This window comes from Uranotaenia lowii, chromosome 3, assembly GCF_029784155.1.
Source record: "Uranotaenia lowii strain MFRU-FL chromosome 3, ASM2978415v1, whole genome shotgun sequence".
Classification (NCBI taxonomy): domain Eukaryota; kingdom Metazoa; phylum Arthropoda; class Insecta; order Diptera; family Culicidae; genus Uranotaenia; species Uranotaenia lowii.
In genome coordinates this window covers 23,845,182-23,861,956 of record NC_073693.1, presented here as the reverse complement: position 1 = coordinate 23,861,956, position 16,775 = coordinate 23,845,182, and the positions used below count along the sequence as shown (strand labels likewise).

The following is a 16,775-nucleotide window of genomic DNA, read 5'->3' as shown; positions in this document are numbered from 1 at the left end:
CGTGATCTCGCCCCAACAAAAAAGTGAATCTTCCAACAATGCGATCAGTTGATCCGCGCCAAACCAGAGCAGAGGGAGCGTGAATCTTGATGGACAATGGAAAAAGTGGACCTGAATTGAGTTGACAAATTAGATTTGCGGTGTAGCAGCTTTGCTCAATGGATCTGGCCGTAATTGACCCGACTCCATTCATTGACTGGACTGAGTGTCGCAAATGAGCTGCGGGTTTGTGATTTTTCGGTGCCACATTGAAAAAGTGAGTGTAGAGTGCAGTTGTTTTGATCTTTAATAGTGCTTTTAGTATTTTACTTTTTTTCATTCTTCCGATAATTGTGGTAATATTTTAAAATAGCTGATATTTTTGGCTTGACCTTCGTCGGAGGAAAAATTATGGCTGATGACTTCCGGAAGTCACTTTTGTTGATCGTTTTTCTAACCACTTTGGGTGACTCACGTTGTTCGAATAATTTCACTCGTTTATAACTCTCATTGGTTGTATATCTATTTCAGGTGGCGCTTTGACTATTTTGCCGGAAGATTACCCAAGAAACACGAGATTCAATTGTAACATTTTGGCAAGGAAAGGTATTGGATTCGCGATCAATCGAGTGGTGCTGGATATGAGCGATTGCCACGAGCAATATGTGAATCTTCTGGCCATCAACAATAATGCTCAGTAAATTTTGCTATTTATTTTTCAAAATAAAAAATCTATCAGAAATTAAATTTTTAGATACTGTCGTCAACTGTCGACATCTGCCGAGTGTATTAGAAAACACGTCGCCGATATTCTTGTTTGTTTACCTGAGATGGAACCGATAACAGATTTCTTCCAGGCTGTGCATGGCATTCAAGAAAAGGTTTGCTACAAATATCGCCGGAATTCAACAGGTAAGTTTGAAAACTGGATTAATACACGGGAAGAAATTTTTCAATAAATTACTGAACAAAGTGAAACCTAATTTCGAAATAATTTTATTGAGCATTTTTGCAATCCGTGCTAATAATAATAAAAAAGTTAGTTTTCGAAAAGTTTTGGAATGCAAAATATCAATATACGTAGAAAAGTGAAATTTATACTTCTAGGTAGCTACAAATCTAGAGAACAATATGACTGACTATCACTTTGAACAAACCTTAAAACCTAGCATTAAAAATACATTTACTCATGTATGATCTTATTTTGAAAATAATTACAGAAAAATTTCACTTAACTTTCAACAAGTGAATAAAACATACACAAAATAGCAATGACTTTTGTTTATTATGTATCCCGAATTCAATACTCAGTCATGAGAAAAACAAAATTCTGGTGGCTTATGAAATGAACTCTCATGTTACAAACATTAGAAGTATTTTAAGCTTACTTCATTTAGAAATGGGATAATTTCCTTTGGTGATAGCGATGTGATCGGACATGACAAATTTTGAAAGCGTTATCTTGTTTAAGTACTTCGAAACTTACGGTTTTCATTAATCAATTTTACTTTTGATTAAATCTTATGATGTTTTCACTGTTTTTTGTCAGATTTTGCTAGTTGACATTCCAGTCAAAATAATTCAAACATTCAAGACATGTTAAGTTCCGAGCAGCTGAATCCAACAAATTGTCCAAAAATTCTGTCAAATAAGAAGCAGCGGAAATTTAAGAAGAAGGATTCAGTCACCTGAAATATAGATTAGACTAAATTTTAGAGGAAAAATCTGATCAATATAATAACTGAAAAAGTGTGCGCCGACCGATGGGAGATACCAAGAATAAAATATATATATTTCACATTAAAAACGTTGAAATTTTTAAATTTTTTTCCAGAAATAATACTAGTTAACAGCATATTTAAACTAGGTGAAATGAAGATTACTTTTAATGTGAAACTGGGAGCTGAATCTGAGAGAAAAAAAGTTATAAAAATCTCAGTGAAACAGTTTTTGAGTAATGTTCCAAATATGAAATTTTGGAAAAATAAAAAAAAATGTACTCAAGTACTTCAAATATCTCTGACTGCATAAAATTAATTCGAATTCTCTTTTCTGCATATTAAAGGTAAACCAATTTGCTATTCATCATCTGTACTACAGTTTTGCGTATGATCAACAGTATTGTTGATATTAGGGGCTTCATGATAGAAAAAGTTATTCAAAAAGTATTTTTTTAAAGGGAATTTTGTTTCAGAAAAATGTTAATGCTTGAAAGTAACATTTAAAAAATATTCCAAAATCCCAAATTTCAGAACGATCTGACCATGGGAAAAGGTCTCAAACGTGAATAAGATTTTAAGGTATTTTCCTCGAGAGGAGTAAAAAATACTAGTTTTTATCTAATAACTTTTTTTTTACTAGCCTATTGCTTTTTAAGAATAGTTTTCCTCAAGTCTTAATTGAGACAAATATTTCACTTGAAGACTGCAACACGATTTAAATTGAAACAAAAAAGTTATTGCGGCTCGAATTTTTCTTTAAAAAATAAGTGTTTATAATAACTTTTTCTATCATAAAGTCACTAATATCAACAATACTGTTGATCGTAGGAAAAAATAAAGTTCAGATGATCGATAGCAAATTTATTCGCTTTTAGTATGCAGAAAGGAGATTCCGAATAAATGTTATGCAGATATTTCTTTCTGAGTACAAGTACTTTTTTAGTTTTTCTCAAATTTCATATTTGGAGCATAACTTAAAAACTTTTCTACTGTATTTTTTTTAATTCAATTTCCGGAATTAGCGCCCGATTACTCATTAAAAACACAGGTCAGCCAATAAAGTTCACGATTTTTTTTTTAATTTTGTAAACTAGTGTAATCATAGGATTACATTCATTTCCTTTTATTAAAGCTTTTTGATCAAACTATTGGTATCGCATTTCCCATTTTCTAAATGAACTAATCTTTACATTTACACACAATGGAAGACTCTAAATTAAGGTTGCCAGAATTTTCACCGAATGTTTCGGGCCGAGCAAATCCTTGTTATTTCATCTAAAACCATGACAATATCCGGGAATGTGTTTTTGAAAAATTTCATCCCAAAATCCAGGCAATATCCGGGAAAATTTGGGCAAAACCCATGATTTATTCAATAAAAATGAGGGTGGTCTAATCTAAGGTTGCCCGGATATCTGATACAAAGTTTGGGAAAAGTCCTGAGTTCATTGAAAAAGCCCGGATTTAGCCCAGATTAATTCACTTTATTTGCTATACCAAAGAAAAAAAACACAAATTGTGTTGTAAACTTTTCTTATTCAAGCGTTCACAAGTTAACAAGTAAACAAGTGAACAAGTAAACAAGTAAACAAGTAAACAAGTAAACAAGTAAACAAGTAAACAAATAAATAAGTTTTATAATAATAATAATAATGATAAATGGGGAAAGCTTAAATTACGATTAAAAATCTGCTGAAAAGTTTACATTTTTTCTCAAGTTTTTTTTCACGATTTTTATTGAATCATTCCTTGATTTTGCCCGGATTCCCAAATTTGCCCGGATATTGCCGAATTTTTGGTAGACAAATTTGAAATCAACTGTCCGGATTTTGCCAGGTTTTTAGATGAAATAGCCCGGATTTGTCTGGTCCGGAGACGTGCTGGAAAAATTCTGGCAACCTTAATCTAACCAGTCTATCCGAAACTGCTTTTTTAAAGCAGTCTATCAGTCTATCCGTCTGATTTTTGAATGGTAGAAAAACCGGTTTTTCCGGAAAATTTTACATCATGTTAAAATAAAATTAACAGCAAAAAATGTTTTCAAACCGCATAGATATATATGTAAAACCAGCTTCATTTTTATGTGAAAAATTACATTTTTTTCTTCATCGAATTCACTAACACTTAATTGGACCACAAATTTTGTAAAATCAGATTGATATTCAGTGTATAAAACACGCGTATCGATTGTTTCAATTGGCCAGAGCAAAGTGGATTCGGCATTTGAATTGATATTGAATTTATAACATTTGCTTAGGTATGTATTTCTCAGGCTTGGAATTTGAGCTGAGATTTTGTTCAAACTGCATCAAAATCATAGCTTAAACATTCATTAGCTAAATTAATGTGAGATTTGTTTTGAAAACATTTAGAAACATGTTTTTGTTGGAAATTGAGGCTGAATACAAGATAAAGCTCTCGCATCTGCGGCTTAAAACTAGATCAGAATTTTTGAATGTGAAGTCTGTTTTTGGATTCAAATCCAACGCAAAATCTATCATCATTCTACGTCAGGGTAAGGAAGAAACTAAGCAGTTTGATGAAGAATTACAGTTCAAATAGCAAATTTAAAAAAAAAATCTCGTATGAACACCCTTAAACTTATTGGAATACAAGAAATAGCCAAAAATTACAGTTATCTGTTCAAAAAGCTTCAAGAAGCATTATTTTTCCCTTTTGTAAAGTAAATTTTGAGAAATATTCTTAATTTTGAAGAAATGCATTAGTGGAGCTTTATTTGTTTGAACTTTTTTTTCATACTTTAGATACTTAACGCCAATTGGATCATCGGGAAAAAAGAAATTGTAGAAGAAAATTTAAAAAATTGCTTATTTTTTCATATTTTCACAATCAAAACACAAAGAGTTACTATTCTTAATTCATCCGGTGTGTATCCAAATTAGAGTTTCCTGTCCCGACTGGGAATTCCCGGGAAACCAAAAATTTCGGGAATTCCCAAATCCCGGAGATTGGTGAAAAATTCCGGGAATTCTCAAACCCAATAAATAAGGCTACATTTCTAAAAAAAATATTAGTCCTTAATTCAACAAGAAAATAAAATAATAATAATGGTTAATAAATTTAATTTGATTATTTTTTTTACAATTTCGATTTAGAGAAAAAGTAGAAAACAGGAAATAATTTGTAAAACCAAACAATTCCTATAAGAAACCCTACGAAAAGAATAGGAATTTTCAATTTTGCAACAGTCATCATTACGAGCTTCCTTTTCGCAAATAGTTGACAGTTGAAACAAATGAATAGTGTTCTAAAAATAATTGAGATTCGAAGAATAACTTGAAATCTAGCAAACCAACCACTATCGATAGTAAAACACCTTTACAACTTAATTCAAATTTCTGCAGCAAGAAGCAGTCAATATGAATTCTAAGAGAAGTTGAAAAAAATCGGTTACCGGTAATTTGAAATTAATCCCAAAAAGATTTTTTTTTTCAATATTTTTAGTGTAAAAAAAAGTAAAATTTTATTGAATATGTTTTGAGTTTTATAATTATGTATTGAATTTTGAAAACAATTTGAAATGTTTTACAATACTTCTACTTTAAAACAGAAAAAAAACCCATATAGATAAGGTTTCGTTAGTCATAGAGTGTTAAAATCTTATTTTTCAATTTTTCTCGGGATCCCTGGAATTCCCGGGAACATCAAAATGACACTAAGCCAAATTAATTGATTTGGGTTATATCAACAAAAACAAAAAAAAAAAACATTCGCAACATTTTTTTTATCGAAGCGCATTAGCAGATAATGAATCGTATTTTGAGCTTCCAAAAATGGTCAAAGTTTATTTAATAAAAAAGTAAATCTTAAAATTTAATTTTGACGCAAGAATAAAAAAAATTGTTAACTTAATTTGAGATTTGTTCTTGGTTTTAGCTAGTGAAATCCTGGAAAAATACAAGCTTTTTTAACGCCTTCCGGGCACCCGTGCCTTTCGCAAATTTTGTTTTAAGGATATTTAAAAAAAATGCAAAAAAGTTATGCAACGAACAAAAAAAGTCCAAACTTTTATCAAACTAATTTGATTTGGCATATTTTGAGTAAATTCATTAATATTGGATGAAAATTTGGTTCATTTAAAAAAACAAAAACTTTTTTGTTTGAACCAAATAAGTAGTTTATAATGTGAAAAGCATTCTAGACGATCATATCCGCTTTAAATTCTTTAAAATTCTTCAATTTTCTCGTGGCTATCGGTTCAATCTGGTCGAAGACCGATCAAATAAGTTTAAAAAAAAAACCGTTGAATTATTGATTTTTGACCACAGTGCTTCATCTGAAGATTGCTGTTTATTTGTCAGCAGAGGACTGGATCCTCAAAACTGAATTTCATAACTGAAATTCCGTAACTGATGTTTTCAAATCGAAATAGAAATTAAGCATAAATCAAAATCTTCAATCAATATCAATAATATATTTTTCCAAATTTGTGGTTTTCAGCTGAAATGTGAATCTAAACTGTTAATTGATTGCAGAACTCAAACAAGAAGTGGAGCTTATTTCTGATTCTTAATCCCAAACAAGAGCTTCATATTTGAATACAATTTTCAAATCTAAATCCCGAATTCCTCAGCTTTAAATCGCAATTTGTGTCATAACCCCCAATGAAAAAATTTATTTAAACTCTGAATTTTTAGTTTAATATTTTTTCCTTTTTTGTTTTCATGTTTGAAATGTGCAAAAAAATTCGAAATGATATCACAATGTGTAGAAATATTTTAATAAAAATTTTAAATTGAGTTTTTTTTTCTCTTTTCCGAAAAAAATCAATCAAATATTGAACATACAAATGAATTTTTCAACATGGATCATGAACCAATTTCGAACCAAAATTACGAAACAGCCTTTACTTTAGAATCATGTGTCAATGATGATCCTAATTGAATCAAGAATTCTAAACTGGATACAGATTACAAATTTTGAACTCAAAATATTTATTTTGATAAAAAAAAAGAATAAAAAAAGGCTCAACAATTTTTGGCTTTTGGAAAGTGCGCAATCAAAATTTCAACCACTTATCGATAAGTTTAATATATTTACCATAGCATTTCTTAAGGGTTCCTTTCAGTTCCAAGATAATAAATTCAAGAGAGTTGCAATAATTAGAATTAAAGTTTGCAAACAAAAATATGAAAGTTTACATGCTAAACGACAGTGAGAAAATTAGTTATTTTTTTGTAGGTAATTTTATCTGTTTGTATTTTTCAAATTGTTAGTCTGAAAAATCTACAATTACAAAAATTTGGGGATTTCTACTGAAGACAATCCATAAAACTGTTTGAGTATAGATTTTTTTTTTCAAATTAGAATTAGTATAACTTATAAGTTTGAATAACGCGAAAATCCAGTATTAACGAAATAATAAGAATTTTAAATTCTTTCTGTCAAAATCCCGGAGAAAAACATCTGCGTAAACTTTTCAGGATTAGGGGAATGGAAAATCGATGTACTCAGCATCCGAAACCAGATTTCAAATTCAGATTCAAAACAAAAAGTTTTGTATGGAACATTTCAGAAATTTTCTTGGTTTAAATTTTTATACATGAGTATACTAAAAATTTTGTACGTTTTTTATGCAGAGTATTTTGAATCGACACACCAATCAATAGATCAAAATCGGACTTAAGAATTTAATTAGAGTATTAACCCTTTGTTTCTTAAAGATAGAAATTTACAACAGTTTTCGAAGCCGCAGACCGTGGACTAGAGGATAGCGTTCGTGTTTTTTAAACCAACGGTCATGAGATCGAATCTCGGTTACGGCATACATAAGGTTGTCAGAATTTTTTCAGCAAGTATCCGGACCGGACAAACCAGGTTATTTTTATTTAAAAAACCGGGCATTTAATTTCAAAATGGTCGACCAAAACCCTGGCAAAATCCGGGCATATTCAGTCAAAACCTAGAAATTCTTCATCCAAAATCAAGAAAAAAAGACGAAAAAATTAAAAAGTTTGTTACTCAATTTGATTTTTAGAGTGTGATTTGAGAATGAAAAAGAGAGTAAACCCGGGCAAAATCGGGACTTTTCCAATGAAATCCGGGCAACCGGGCCGGCTTTGACTTTTTCAAAATTTTATATTAAAATCCGGGCAAACTTCGATAATACCGAGCAATCTGGCAACCTTAGGCATATATAGTAATTCCTGTGGGTTTTTGGTTTAAGCATTTGTAAGGTGCTAGCCATCATATCCGCAGAAGATGTACGCATCGAGTTAAGTAAAAAGGAATCTCTTCGAGGAAACATAAGTTTCATTGAGATCATCTTGTGTCTGTTTATGTTCGTTTAAATATATGAATATATGAATAAACTAGCTGACCCGGTAAACTTCGTTTTACCTTCTAAAGTATAAATCGTAATAAATGTTTAATTTCATCTACACGTCCTTAACTGCATTGTGCTCGCCAATAGATTCTTATGGAAATCGTAACAAATAAAGTTTAAAGCTTGGTTCTTTTTGAAATGGGACACTTTCTTTTGCTGATAACTCTTTTACGTGTAATCGTACATTCAAAATTTTGACAGTATTTTGTTGCGTGTTAAAAGTACTAACAGACCTATTTTTTTCAAAAATTTTTATTCACTTGTTTTTGAGATTTTGACGATGCAAGAGAAAAAGAAAAACATTGTTTTGCACAGTTTCCTTAAAAAACCATCATTTTCAAATTGATAGCTGACAAAACCGTTGATTATTCAAAGAATTACCGGGTGTAAGTGGTGGAAAAGTATGCAAACACTGTCAAAAATGTCAACAAAGTTCAAATCAAGCATTTTGGTGGAGCACATGATCGACAACTACGGTTAAGGGTCATTAGGGAAGTCAAGTGTCATATCAAAATTTTTAATTTTTAATATGCAAAAAACTAAGTGTAGATCGCTGAAATGTCCAGCAAATTTTTTCTCCGATATGCTGAAAGTGATGCCTCGTTATGAGTCATGCAAACCTAATCTCAAACCACAAACTTTTGCTAGTTCCAGAGCTCGTAAGCTGTATAGCAGGTACCGAAGCTATGAGACAGATGATTTCTGATGGACGACAAAACTTATGAAAACCCTATATCAAACAAATTCTAGCGTTTGAATCCCATAACATGTGTGCTCGTGGTAAGGTCCCTAGCATATTAAAGAATGTATTTGCTGGTTGTTTTGTAGAAAATATAAAGATAGGCCAAGATTCTGCTCCTGTAAAAAAAAAAAAACAACAATTTTAAATTATTGTTTTTTTCTGTTTTTTAAAGCCCAAAAAGAGTTATCTGATGTATACTCTTCGCAATCTACAATCTTTACTAATCAATTATACTTTGATATTCATCTCATGATGGATTTACTTCGTTTTTGCATGGTTTTACCAGCAGAAATTCTATTAAAAACGCTTTCAAGTGGCTCGAAAATAATCAAGTTTTGTTAATTTAGAAACAGCTGTATCCCCCAAAATGCCCTCAGTTTCTATCAAAAGAGAAGTATTGAACCAAAAAGTATCAGAAATTGAAGGAGAAGGATGCAGTCACCTAGAATACCGATTAGACGAAGTAAAAGTTAAAAAAAACTTATCAATATCATGACTAAAAAAAAGTGTGCGCTGGCAGATAGGGAATACCAAGAAAAAAGTAGACATTTTTCTTACAAAAAACGATAAATATTTTTTTCCAAATTTTTTCATGAATTATAATAAGATTACCATCTTTTCCTTCACAGAAAGTATTTTGAATAAACTAATGGTTTTTGAGATACACGCATTCGTAACTGTCCCATTTCTAAAAGAACTAAGCTTTAATTTGTATTGGGACCCCCTATCATCAAAAGTGAGATCCTTGAAGCTATTATACAAACCATCTCTGACCCAAAAAACCCTCGGATACCAAATTTCACTTCATTCCGACCGACCATTCATACGTGATGTTATCACAAAGAAAACGCCTCCATTTTTATATATAAGATATATGAAAAATGAATATGGAACATGAAAATGAGGTCCGGTTTAACTTCTTTCAAACTTTCATTATATATATTTTTTAATTTTCTTCTATCAATTTTTAAAATTTTTAAAAATTGACAAAAAAAAAATTTAACTAAAGATCCAAATTTGAAATTTCCAATTTCAGTAAGAACCAACATTAAATCGAGGTTGAACTTTTTGAAACTGCGGAATGAATACTAAAAATTTTAAAATGTTCAACGTTTTTTGCAGAGCTCATGTTAACTTTCCCACAATGGAGATGTGCAGCCGGTTTGAGCCCAATCGGAAATGATTGTGCCAATACACTGGGGAAAATGCAAACGATCCGGTTAGAAGAGTTCTCTTTCCGTGAATGCCAGTAAGTTCCTTCTGCTGATTGGGTTATCTAAATTATCTTCAATTTAAGAAAAATATTTTTTTCTGACTTGCAGTGACATAGTATCAATGAGAGATTGCTTCAGCCAGCAGCTGGTGGAATGTCGCCGATCGTCAGAACTAGTGAGCTTGTACAATAAATACATGCGAAATTTACTCAAGCTGACACCCTGCGAGATGCCGGAAAATGCCAACGATTAGTACAATTCTTGAACATATTTGGATTATTGATGGTGATTCATTATAGTGATTAACTCTATATTTAAAATACTCAGAAAAACAAAACCTTGATAGCTATTTTCGTAGAATATGATGTTTTTTTATGCCATTCGAAATTATCCAATAAATATCATATTTAATACCAAAATTTCAGATTTCCTGGAGTGTAAGACAGGTTTCTGCTGCCAAAACGTTTGCCAAGCAAGTTTTTTATTGGATCAATTACGGTTTTTATTACAAGAGTCAAATTACACTTGTTTTGACCGAATCTAATTTTAAGTTGCCCTAAAATCTAATAAAACCGAAAGCAGAACACAAAATTGTCACACCGACTCTCAGCTACTGTCATCGGCCAATATTTCAACATAGGCGAATTACTTTCCATTAAGCTAGTTTTCGTATCGTCGTCTGCTGCCAAAGCGAAAAACGCTGGCTGAACCTGACGTCCGAACCTAACCTGCAATAAACAGATTTTAACATCACAACCCATAAATTCACCCGATCTGGCCGACCGGTGACAGAATGAGTTCACTTTAGGTTTTTTTCCTTGGGTAAGTACTTGAAGTACCTTCTCACAGCCTGAGGGGCAGAGCAATAACACCAGGTAATAATCTCGGAATCGAACCTACGTATCTATAGGAAAACTGCCTTCCGTGCGGCTCAGCTGCTTCGACGACGACCAATCACTAAGTAGTATAATTAACACTCGATGCTTCCTCAGGCGGCCCCAGGTTGGCCAATCGATCTGCGAGGGGACATTCTGGTTTTGAATTTTTTTTTCACTTTTTCTCAGCATCCAAAAGCCGCGTTTAGTACCAAACGATGATCCCTTGAGGGCACGCGTTGTTGACCCTCCTCTTTTCCCGTTTCTTGACGGCGTAAGTAGTGTCAATGCGCCATGACAGCGTGGAAAATTATGACCCATCGTGTTGGCGACCATGTTACAATTCGGTTTTTTCTTAACTGGAAGCTGTAGTTTTTCGAAGAAACAACATTGAAAAATTTATTCCTAAAGAAGGACTTAAGAACTTGAAAAAAGGATGAATTTGAAAATTATATAAAATTTTCAGTTAAAGTGACAAAATCAACAAAATCATGACAAATGTCTTAAAAAATAACTTTAAACTAAAAAACAGAAACAATCAAAACAATTAAAAACCGATGACAAGTTAATTCAAAAGATAAAAAGAAGCAAAAAAAAACCAAAAAATAAAAAAAAGAGTCAAAACGAACAGAAATTGTGGAAATTGAAATTGAAAATTGTCAAACTTGGGAAAATAGTGGAAATTGTAGGAATTGCCAAAATTGCCAAAATTGTCAAAAATGTCAAAATTGTCAAAATTGTCAAAATTGTCAAAATTGTCAAAATTGTCAAAATTGTCAAAATTGTCAAAATTGTCAAAATTGTCAAAATTGTCAAAATTGTCAAAATTGTCAAAATTGTCAAAATGGTCAAAATTGTCAAAATTGCCAAAATTGTCAAAATTGTCAAAATTGTCAAAATTGTCAAAATTGTCAAAATTGTCAAAATTGTCAAAATTGTCAAAATTGTCAAAATTGTCAAAATTGTCAAAATTGTCAAAATTGTCAAAATTGTCAAAATTGTCAAAATTGTCAAAATTGTCAAAATTGTCAAAATTGTCAAAATTGTTAAAATTGTCAAAATTGTCAAAATTGTCAAAATTGCCAAAACTGTCAAAATCGACAAAATTGTCTAAATTGTCAAAATTGTCAAAATTGTCAAAATTGTCAAAATTGTCATAATTGTCAAAATTGTCTAAATTGTCTAAATAGTCTAAATAGTCTAAATAGTCTAAATTGTCAAAATTGTCAAAATTGTCAAAATTGTCAAAATTGTCAAAATTGTCAAAATTGTCAAAATTGTCAAAATTGTCAAAATTGTCAAAATTGTCAAAATTGTCAAAATTGTCAAAATTGTCAAAATTGTTAAAATTGACAAAATTGTCAAAATTGACAAAATTGTCAAAATTGTCAAAATTGTCAAAATTGTCAAAATTGTCAAAATTGTCAAAATTGTCAAAATTGTCAAAATTGTCAAAATTGTCAAAATTGTCAAAATTGTCAAAATTGTCAAAATTGTCAAAATTGTCAAAATTGTCAAAATTGTCAAAATTGTCAAAATTGTCAAAATTGTCAAAATTGTCAAAATTGTCAAAATTGTCAAAATTGTCAAAATTGTCAAAATTGTCAAAATTGTCAAAATTGTCAAAATTGTCAAAATTGTCAAAATTGTCAAAATTGTCAAAATTGTCAAAACTGTCAAAATTGTCAAAATTGTCAAAATTGTCAAAATTGTCAAAATTGTCAAAATTGTCAAAATTGTCAAAATTGTCAAAATTGTCAAAATTGTCAAAATTGTCAAAATTGTCAAAATTGTCAAAATTGTCAAAATTGTCAAAATTGTCAAAATTGTCAAAATTGTCAAAATTGTCAAAATTGTCAAAATTGTCAAAATTGTCAAAATTGTCAAAATTGTCAAAATTGTCAAAATTGTCAAAATTGTCAAAATTGTCAAAATTGTCAAAATTGTCAAAATTGTCAAAATTGTCAAAATTGTCAAAATTGTCAAAATTGTCAAAATTGTCAAAATTGTCAAAATTGTCAAAATTGTCAAAATTGTCAAAATTGTCAAAATTGTCAAAATTGTCAAAATTGTCAAAATTGTCAAAATTGTCAAAATTGTCAAAATTGTCAAAATTGTCAAAATTGTCAAAATTGTCAAAATTGTCAAAATTGTCAAAATTGTCAAAATTGTCAAAATTGTCAAAATTGTCAAAATTGTCAAAATTGTCAAAATTGTCAAAATTGTCAAAATTGTCAAAATTGTCAAAATTGTCAAAATTGTCAAAATTGTCAAAATTGTCAAAATTGTCAAAATTGTCAAAATTGTCAAAATTGTCAAAATTGTCAAAATTGTCAAAATTGTCAAAATTGTCAAAATTGTCAAAATTGTCAAAATTGTCAAAATTGTCAAAATTGTCAAAATTGTCAAAATTGTCAAAATTGTCAAAATTGTCAAAATTGTCAAAATTGTCAAAATTGTCAAAATTGTCAAAATTGTCAAAATTGTCAAAATTGTCAAAATTGTCAAAATTGTCAAAATTGTCAAAATTGTCAAAATTGTCAAAATTGTCAAAATTGTCAAAATTGTCAAAATTGTCAAAATTGTCAAAATTGTCAAAATTGTCAAAATTGTCAAAATTGTCAAAATTGTCAAAATTGTCAAAATTGTCAAAATTGTCAAAATTGTCAAAATTGTCAAAATTGTCAAAATTGTCAAAATTGTCAAAATTGTCAAAATTGTCAAAATTGTCAAAATTGTCAAAATTGTCAAAATTGTCAAAATTGTCAAAATTGTCAAAATTGTCAAAATTGTCAAAATTGTCAAAATTGTCAAAATTGTCAAAATTGTCAAAATTGTCAAAATTGTCAAAATTGTCAAAATTGTCAAAATTGTCAAAATTGTCAAAATTGTCAAAATTGTCAAAATTGTCAAAATTGTCAAAATTGTCAAAATTGTCAAAATTGTCAAAATTGTCAAAGTTGTCAAAATTGTCAAACTTGTCAAAATTTTCAAAATTGTCAAAATTGTCAAAATTGTCAAAATTGTCAAAATTGTCAAAATTGTCAAAATTGTCAAAATTGTCAAAATTGTCAAAATTGTCAAAATTGTCAAAATTGTCAAAATGGTCAAAATTGTCAAAATTGTCAAAATTGTCAAAATTGTCAAAATTGACAAAATTGTCAAAATTGTCAAAATTGTCAAAATTGTTAAAATTGACAAAATTGTCAAAATTGTCAAAATTGACAAAATTGTCAAAATTGTCAAAATTGTCAAAATTGTCAAAATTGTCAAAATTTTCAAAATTGTCAAAATTGACAAAATGGTTTTGACCATTTGTCCAAATGACAAAAATGTCAAAAATGAAAAAAAATGTGAAAAATGTAAAAAAAAAAACGAAATTGTCAAAAATGTCAAAAATGTCGGAAATGATAAAAAAGTGAAAACTGTCAAAAATTTCAAAATTGTCTAAAATGTAAAAATTGTCAAAAATTTCAAAAATGTCAAAAATGTCAAAAATGTCAAAAATGTCAAAAATGTCAAAAATGTCAAAAATGTCAAAAATGTCAAAAAAGTCAAAAATGTCAAAAATGTCAAAAATGTCAAAAATGTCAAAAATGTCAAAAATGTCAAAAATGTCAAAAATGTCAAAAATGTCAAAAATGTCAAAAATGTCAAAAATGTCAAAAATGTCAAAAATGTCAAAAATGTCAAAAATGTCAAAAATGTCAAAAATGTCAAAAATGTCAAAAATGTCAAAAATGTCAAAAATGTCAAAAATGTCAAAAATGTCAAAAATGTCAAAAATGTCAAAAATGTCAAAAATGTCAAAAATTGTCAAAATGACAAAAATGTCAAAAATGTCAAAAAACGTCAAAAATGTCATAAATGTCAAATATATCAAAAATGTCAAAAATGTAAAAATGTCAAAAATGTCAAGAATGTCAAAATGTCAAAATGTCAAAATGTCAAAATGTCAAAAATGTCAAAAATGTCAAAAATGTCAAAATTGTCAAAAATGTCAAAAATGTCAAAAATGTCAAAAATGTCAAAAATGTCAAAAATGTCAAAAATGTCAAAAATGTCAAAAATGTTAAAAATGTCAAAAATGTCAAAAATTTCAAAAATGTCAAAAATGTCAAAAATGTCAAAAATATCAAAAATGTTAAAAATATCAAAAATATGAAAAATGTTAAAAATGTCAAAAAGTGAAAAAAATGTCAAAAATTTTAGAAATTTGAAAAATGTCACAAAAGTCAAAAATGACAAAAATATCAAAAATGATAAGAAGTGACAAAAACAAAGAAAATGACAAAAATGACAAAAATGACAAAAATGGAAAAAATGTAGGAAAAATTACTCAAAAATTTTAAATGTATTTCAACCGTCAAATATTGAACAATTTCAAAAATTTTAAATATTTCTCTTAACGGGTTAAACTCCTTTCAAAAAGAAAAAAAAAATTAAATATTTCAAAAATTTTAAAACAGTCAATTTTGCCAAATTTTTTCCAAATTGTTTAACTTGTCGAAAATTTTCAAAAAACAGCAGCCAACTTTAACGATAACGGAAATCAATAATCACCTTTCTGAGTTTTCGATTTGGTTGTGAATCGATCATTGGAGGTTGATTTCGAGATTTGGAATTGATCGTCAACTCAAAGTGTGAACGATTTTTAGCTCAATGAAAACCCGTTTCGATACGATATGTTCATATAAGTAGAGATGGGCAAGTTCTGTCTTGGAGAGGCAAGAAGCAAAGAGTAAAGAGGGTAATTTTTTGCCTTCCCACTTCCTCTAACTCAGATACTCAGATATGGGTACGCACACGCACCTGAGTTTACTCTCATTCTTGGATCAATGTCCTTCAGGTGTTAATTGAACAGAGGCGTGATTAATGTAACGTTTCTTAATGTTGAGGATTTTAGACAAGAATCCACAAGATGGAATCTAAGCTAGAGAACTAATAGAATTATCGACTGAAATTTTGAACTCAGATTTCAAAATCCAAAATTTGTATTTTATATGTCCCTGAATCCCCCTCTGACGAAGTAGAATCCAAGCGAATTAATAAAATTCAAGAAAAATGGCAGCAATTACGCACCACACCGGTTGTTGTGGAAGTGGTCCAGCGACTCGGGGTAACTACTTATTATTATTATCGCTGCTGAACGGAAATCTGTGGAAGGTAGAATGGATTCAAGAAAGGGGAAAAGCCTTAAGTAGTGGAAGGAACTAGAAGCAATTTACCTCTTTAGCAAGTTTAAAAGGTAGGTAATTCCATCGGCACGAGAAGCTGCTGCCTCCTTTAAGCCTCTAGGAAAGCTCAGCTTCAGCTCAACTCGCGAATATTTCATCGAATCGATACATACGCACGCACGATGCTGTTGCTTGGCGTTGTTGTTGTTGATTTTTTTTCGATGAAGCTGACGTCCCGTAATCGATGTCAAGGCACACAACAACGCCACTTTTCAAAAGTGGAAGTGAATAAAAAAAAACAGCGACAACAACACGAAAAAATAATATTACCAACGTCCGTCCGTTGATCGATTCGAAACTGCACTTTGTGAACCAAGAAACGGGGCACAGATCGACGATATCGATCGATCGACGGAAGGTGACCTGTTGCGTTTTCTAAGAGGAAATGTAAGGTTTTTTTGATTTGTTAGTAATCTCATATTATGATCGATGTATTAAAGTGTTTCGAGTATTCTACCATTCATATGTTAATATTGCTCGTTTCGATTTAAGACATACACTTATACAAACTTCAAAAATAAATAATTAAAAAATACCCTCATCCATGGAAAAAATGACTTCGCCAGATTTCATTCATAACTAGTTGAGTTTAAAAAATGACTTCGCCAGATTTCATTCATAACTAGTTGAGTTTGTGTTTAAAATGAGCTTGGGACACCTT

The 16,775-nt window shown here is 30.0% G+C and overlaps 1 protein-coding gene across 2 annotated transcripts; it reads left to right on the top strand.

Annotated features, from left to right (window-relative positions):
• The first annotated feature begins 62 nt into the window (after positions 1-62).
• LOC129757952 (uncharacterized) lies at positions 63-10,362 on the top strand. 2 transcript variants are annotated; one of them, XM_055755366.1, is made up of 6 exons: positions 63-256; positions 353-445; positions 511-676; positions 734-891; positions 9,911-10,037; positions 10,111-10,362. In XM_055755366.1, the coding sequence occupies exons 2-6, from the start codon at positions 391-393 to the stop codon at positions 10,253-10,255; spliced, it is 651 nt and encodes a 216-aa protein (XP_055611341.1). In that variant the 5' UTR covers positions 63-256; positions 353-390; the 3' UTR covers positions 10,256-10,362. The 2 variants fall into 2 exon arrangements, with proteins under 2 accessions (XP_055611341.1, XP_055611343.1); XM_055755368.1 differs by lacking the exon at positions 353-445 and having other exon boundaries at positions 67-256.
• Positions 10,363-16,775: the final 6,413 nt, after the last annotated feature.

Coding starts and splice junctions, on each gene's coding strand:
- LOC129757952 (XM_055755366.1), top strand. CDS start 391: ATGGCTGATGACTTCCGGAAGTCACTTTTGTTGATCGTTTTTCTAACC. Junction 677..733: donor GCCATCAACAATAATGCTCA/GTAAATTTTGCT, acceptor TTAAATTTTTAG/ATACTGTCGTCAACTGTCGA. Junction 892..9,910: donor ATATCGCCGGAATTCAACAG/GTAAGTTTGAAA, acceptor CGTTTTTTGCAG/AGCTCATGTTAACTTTCCCA.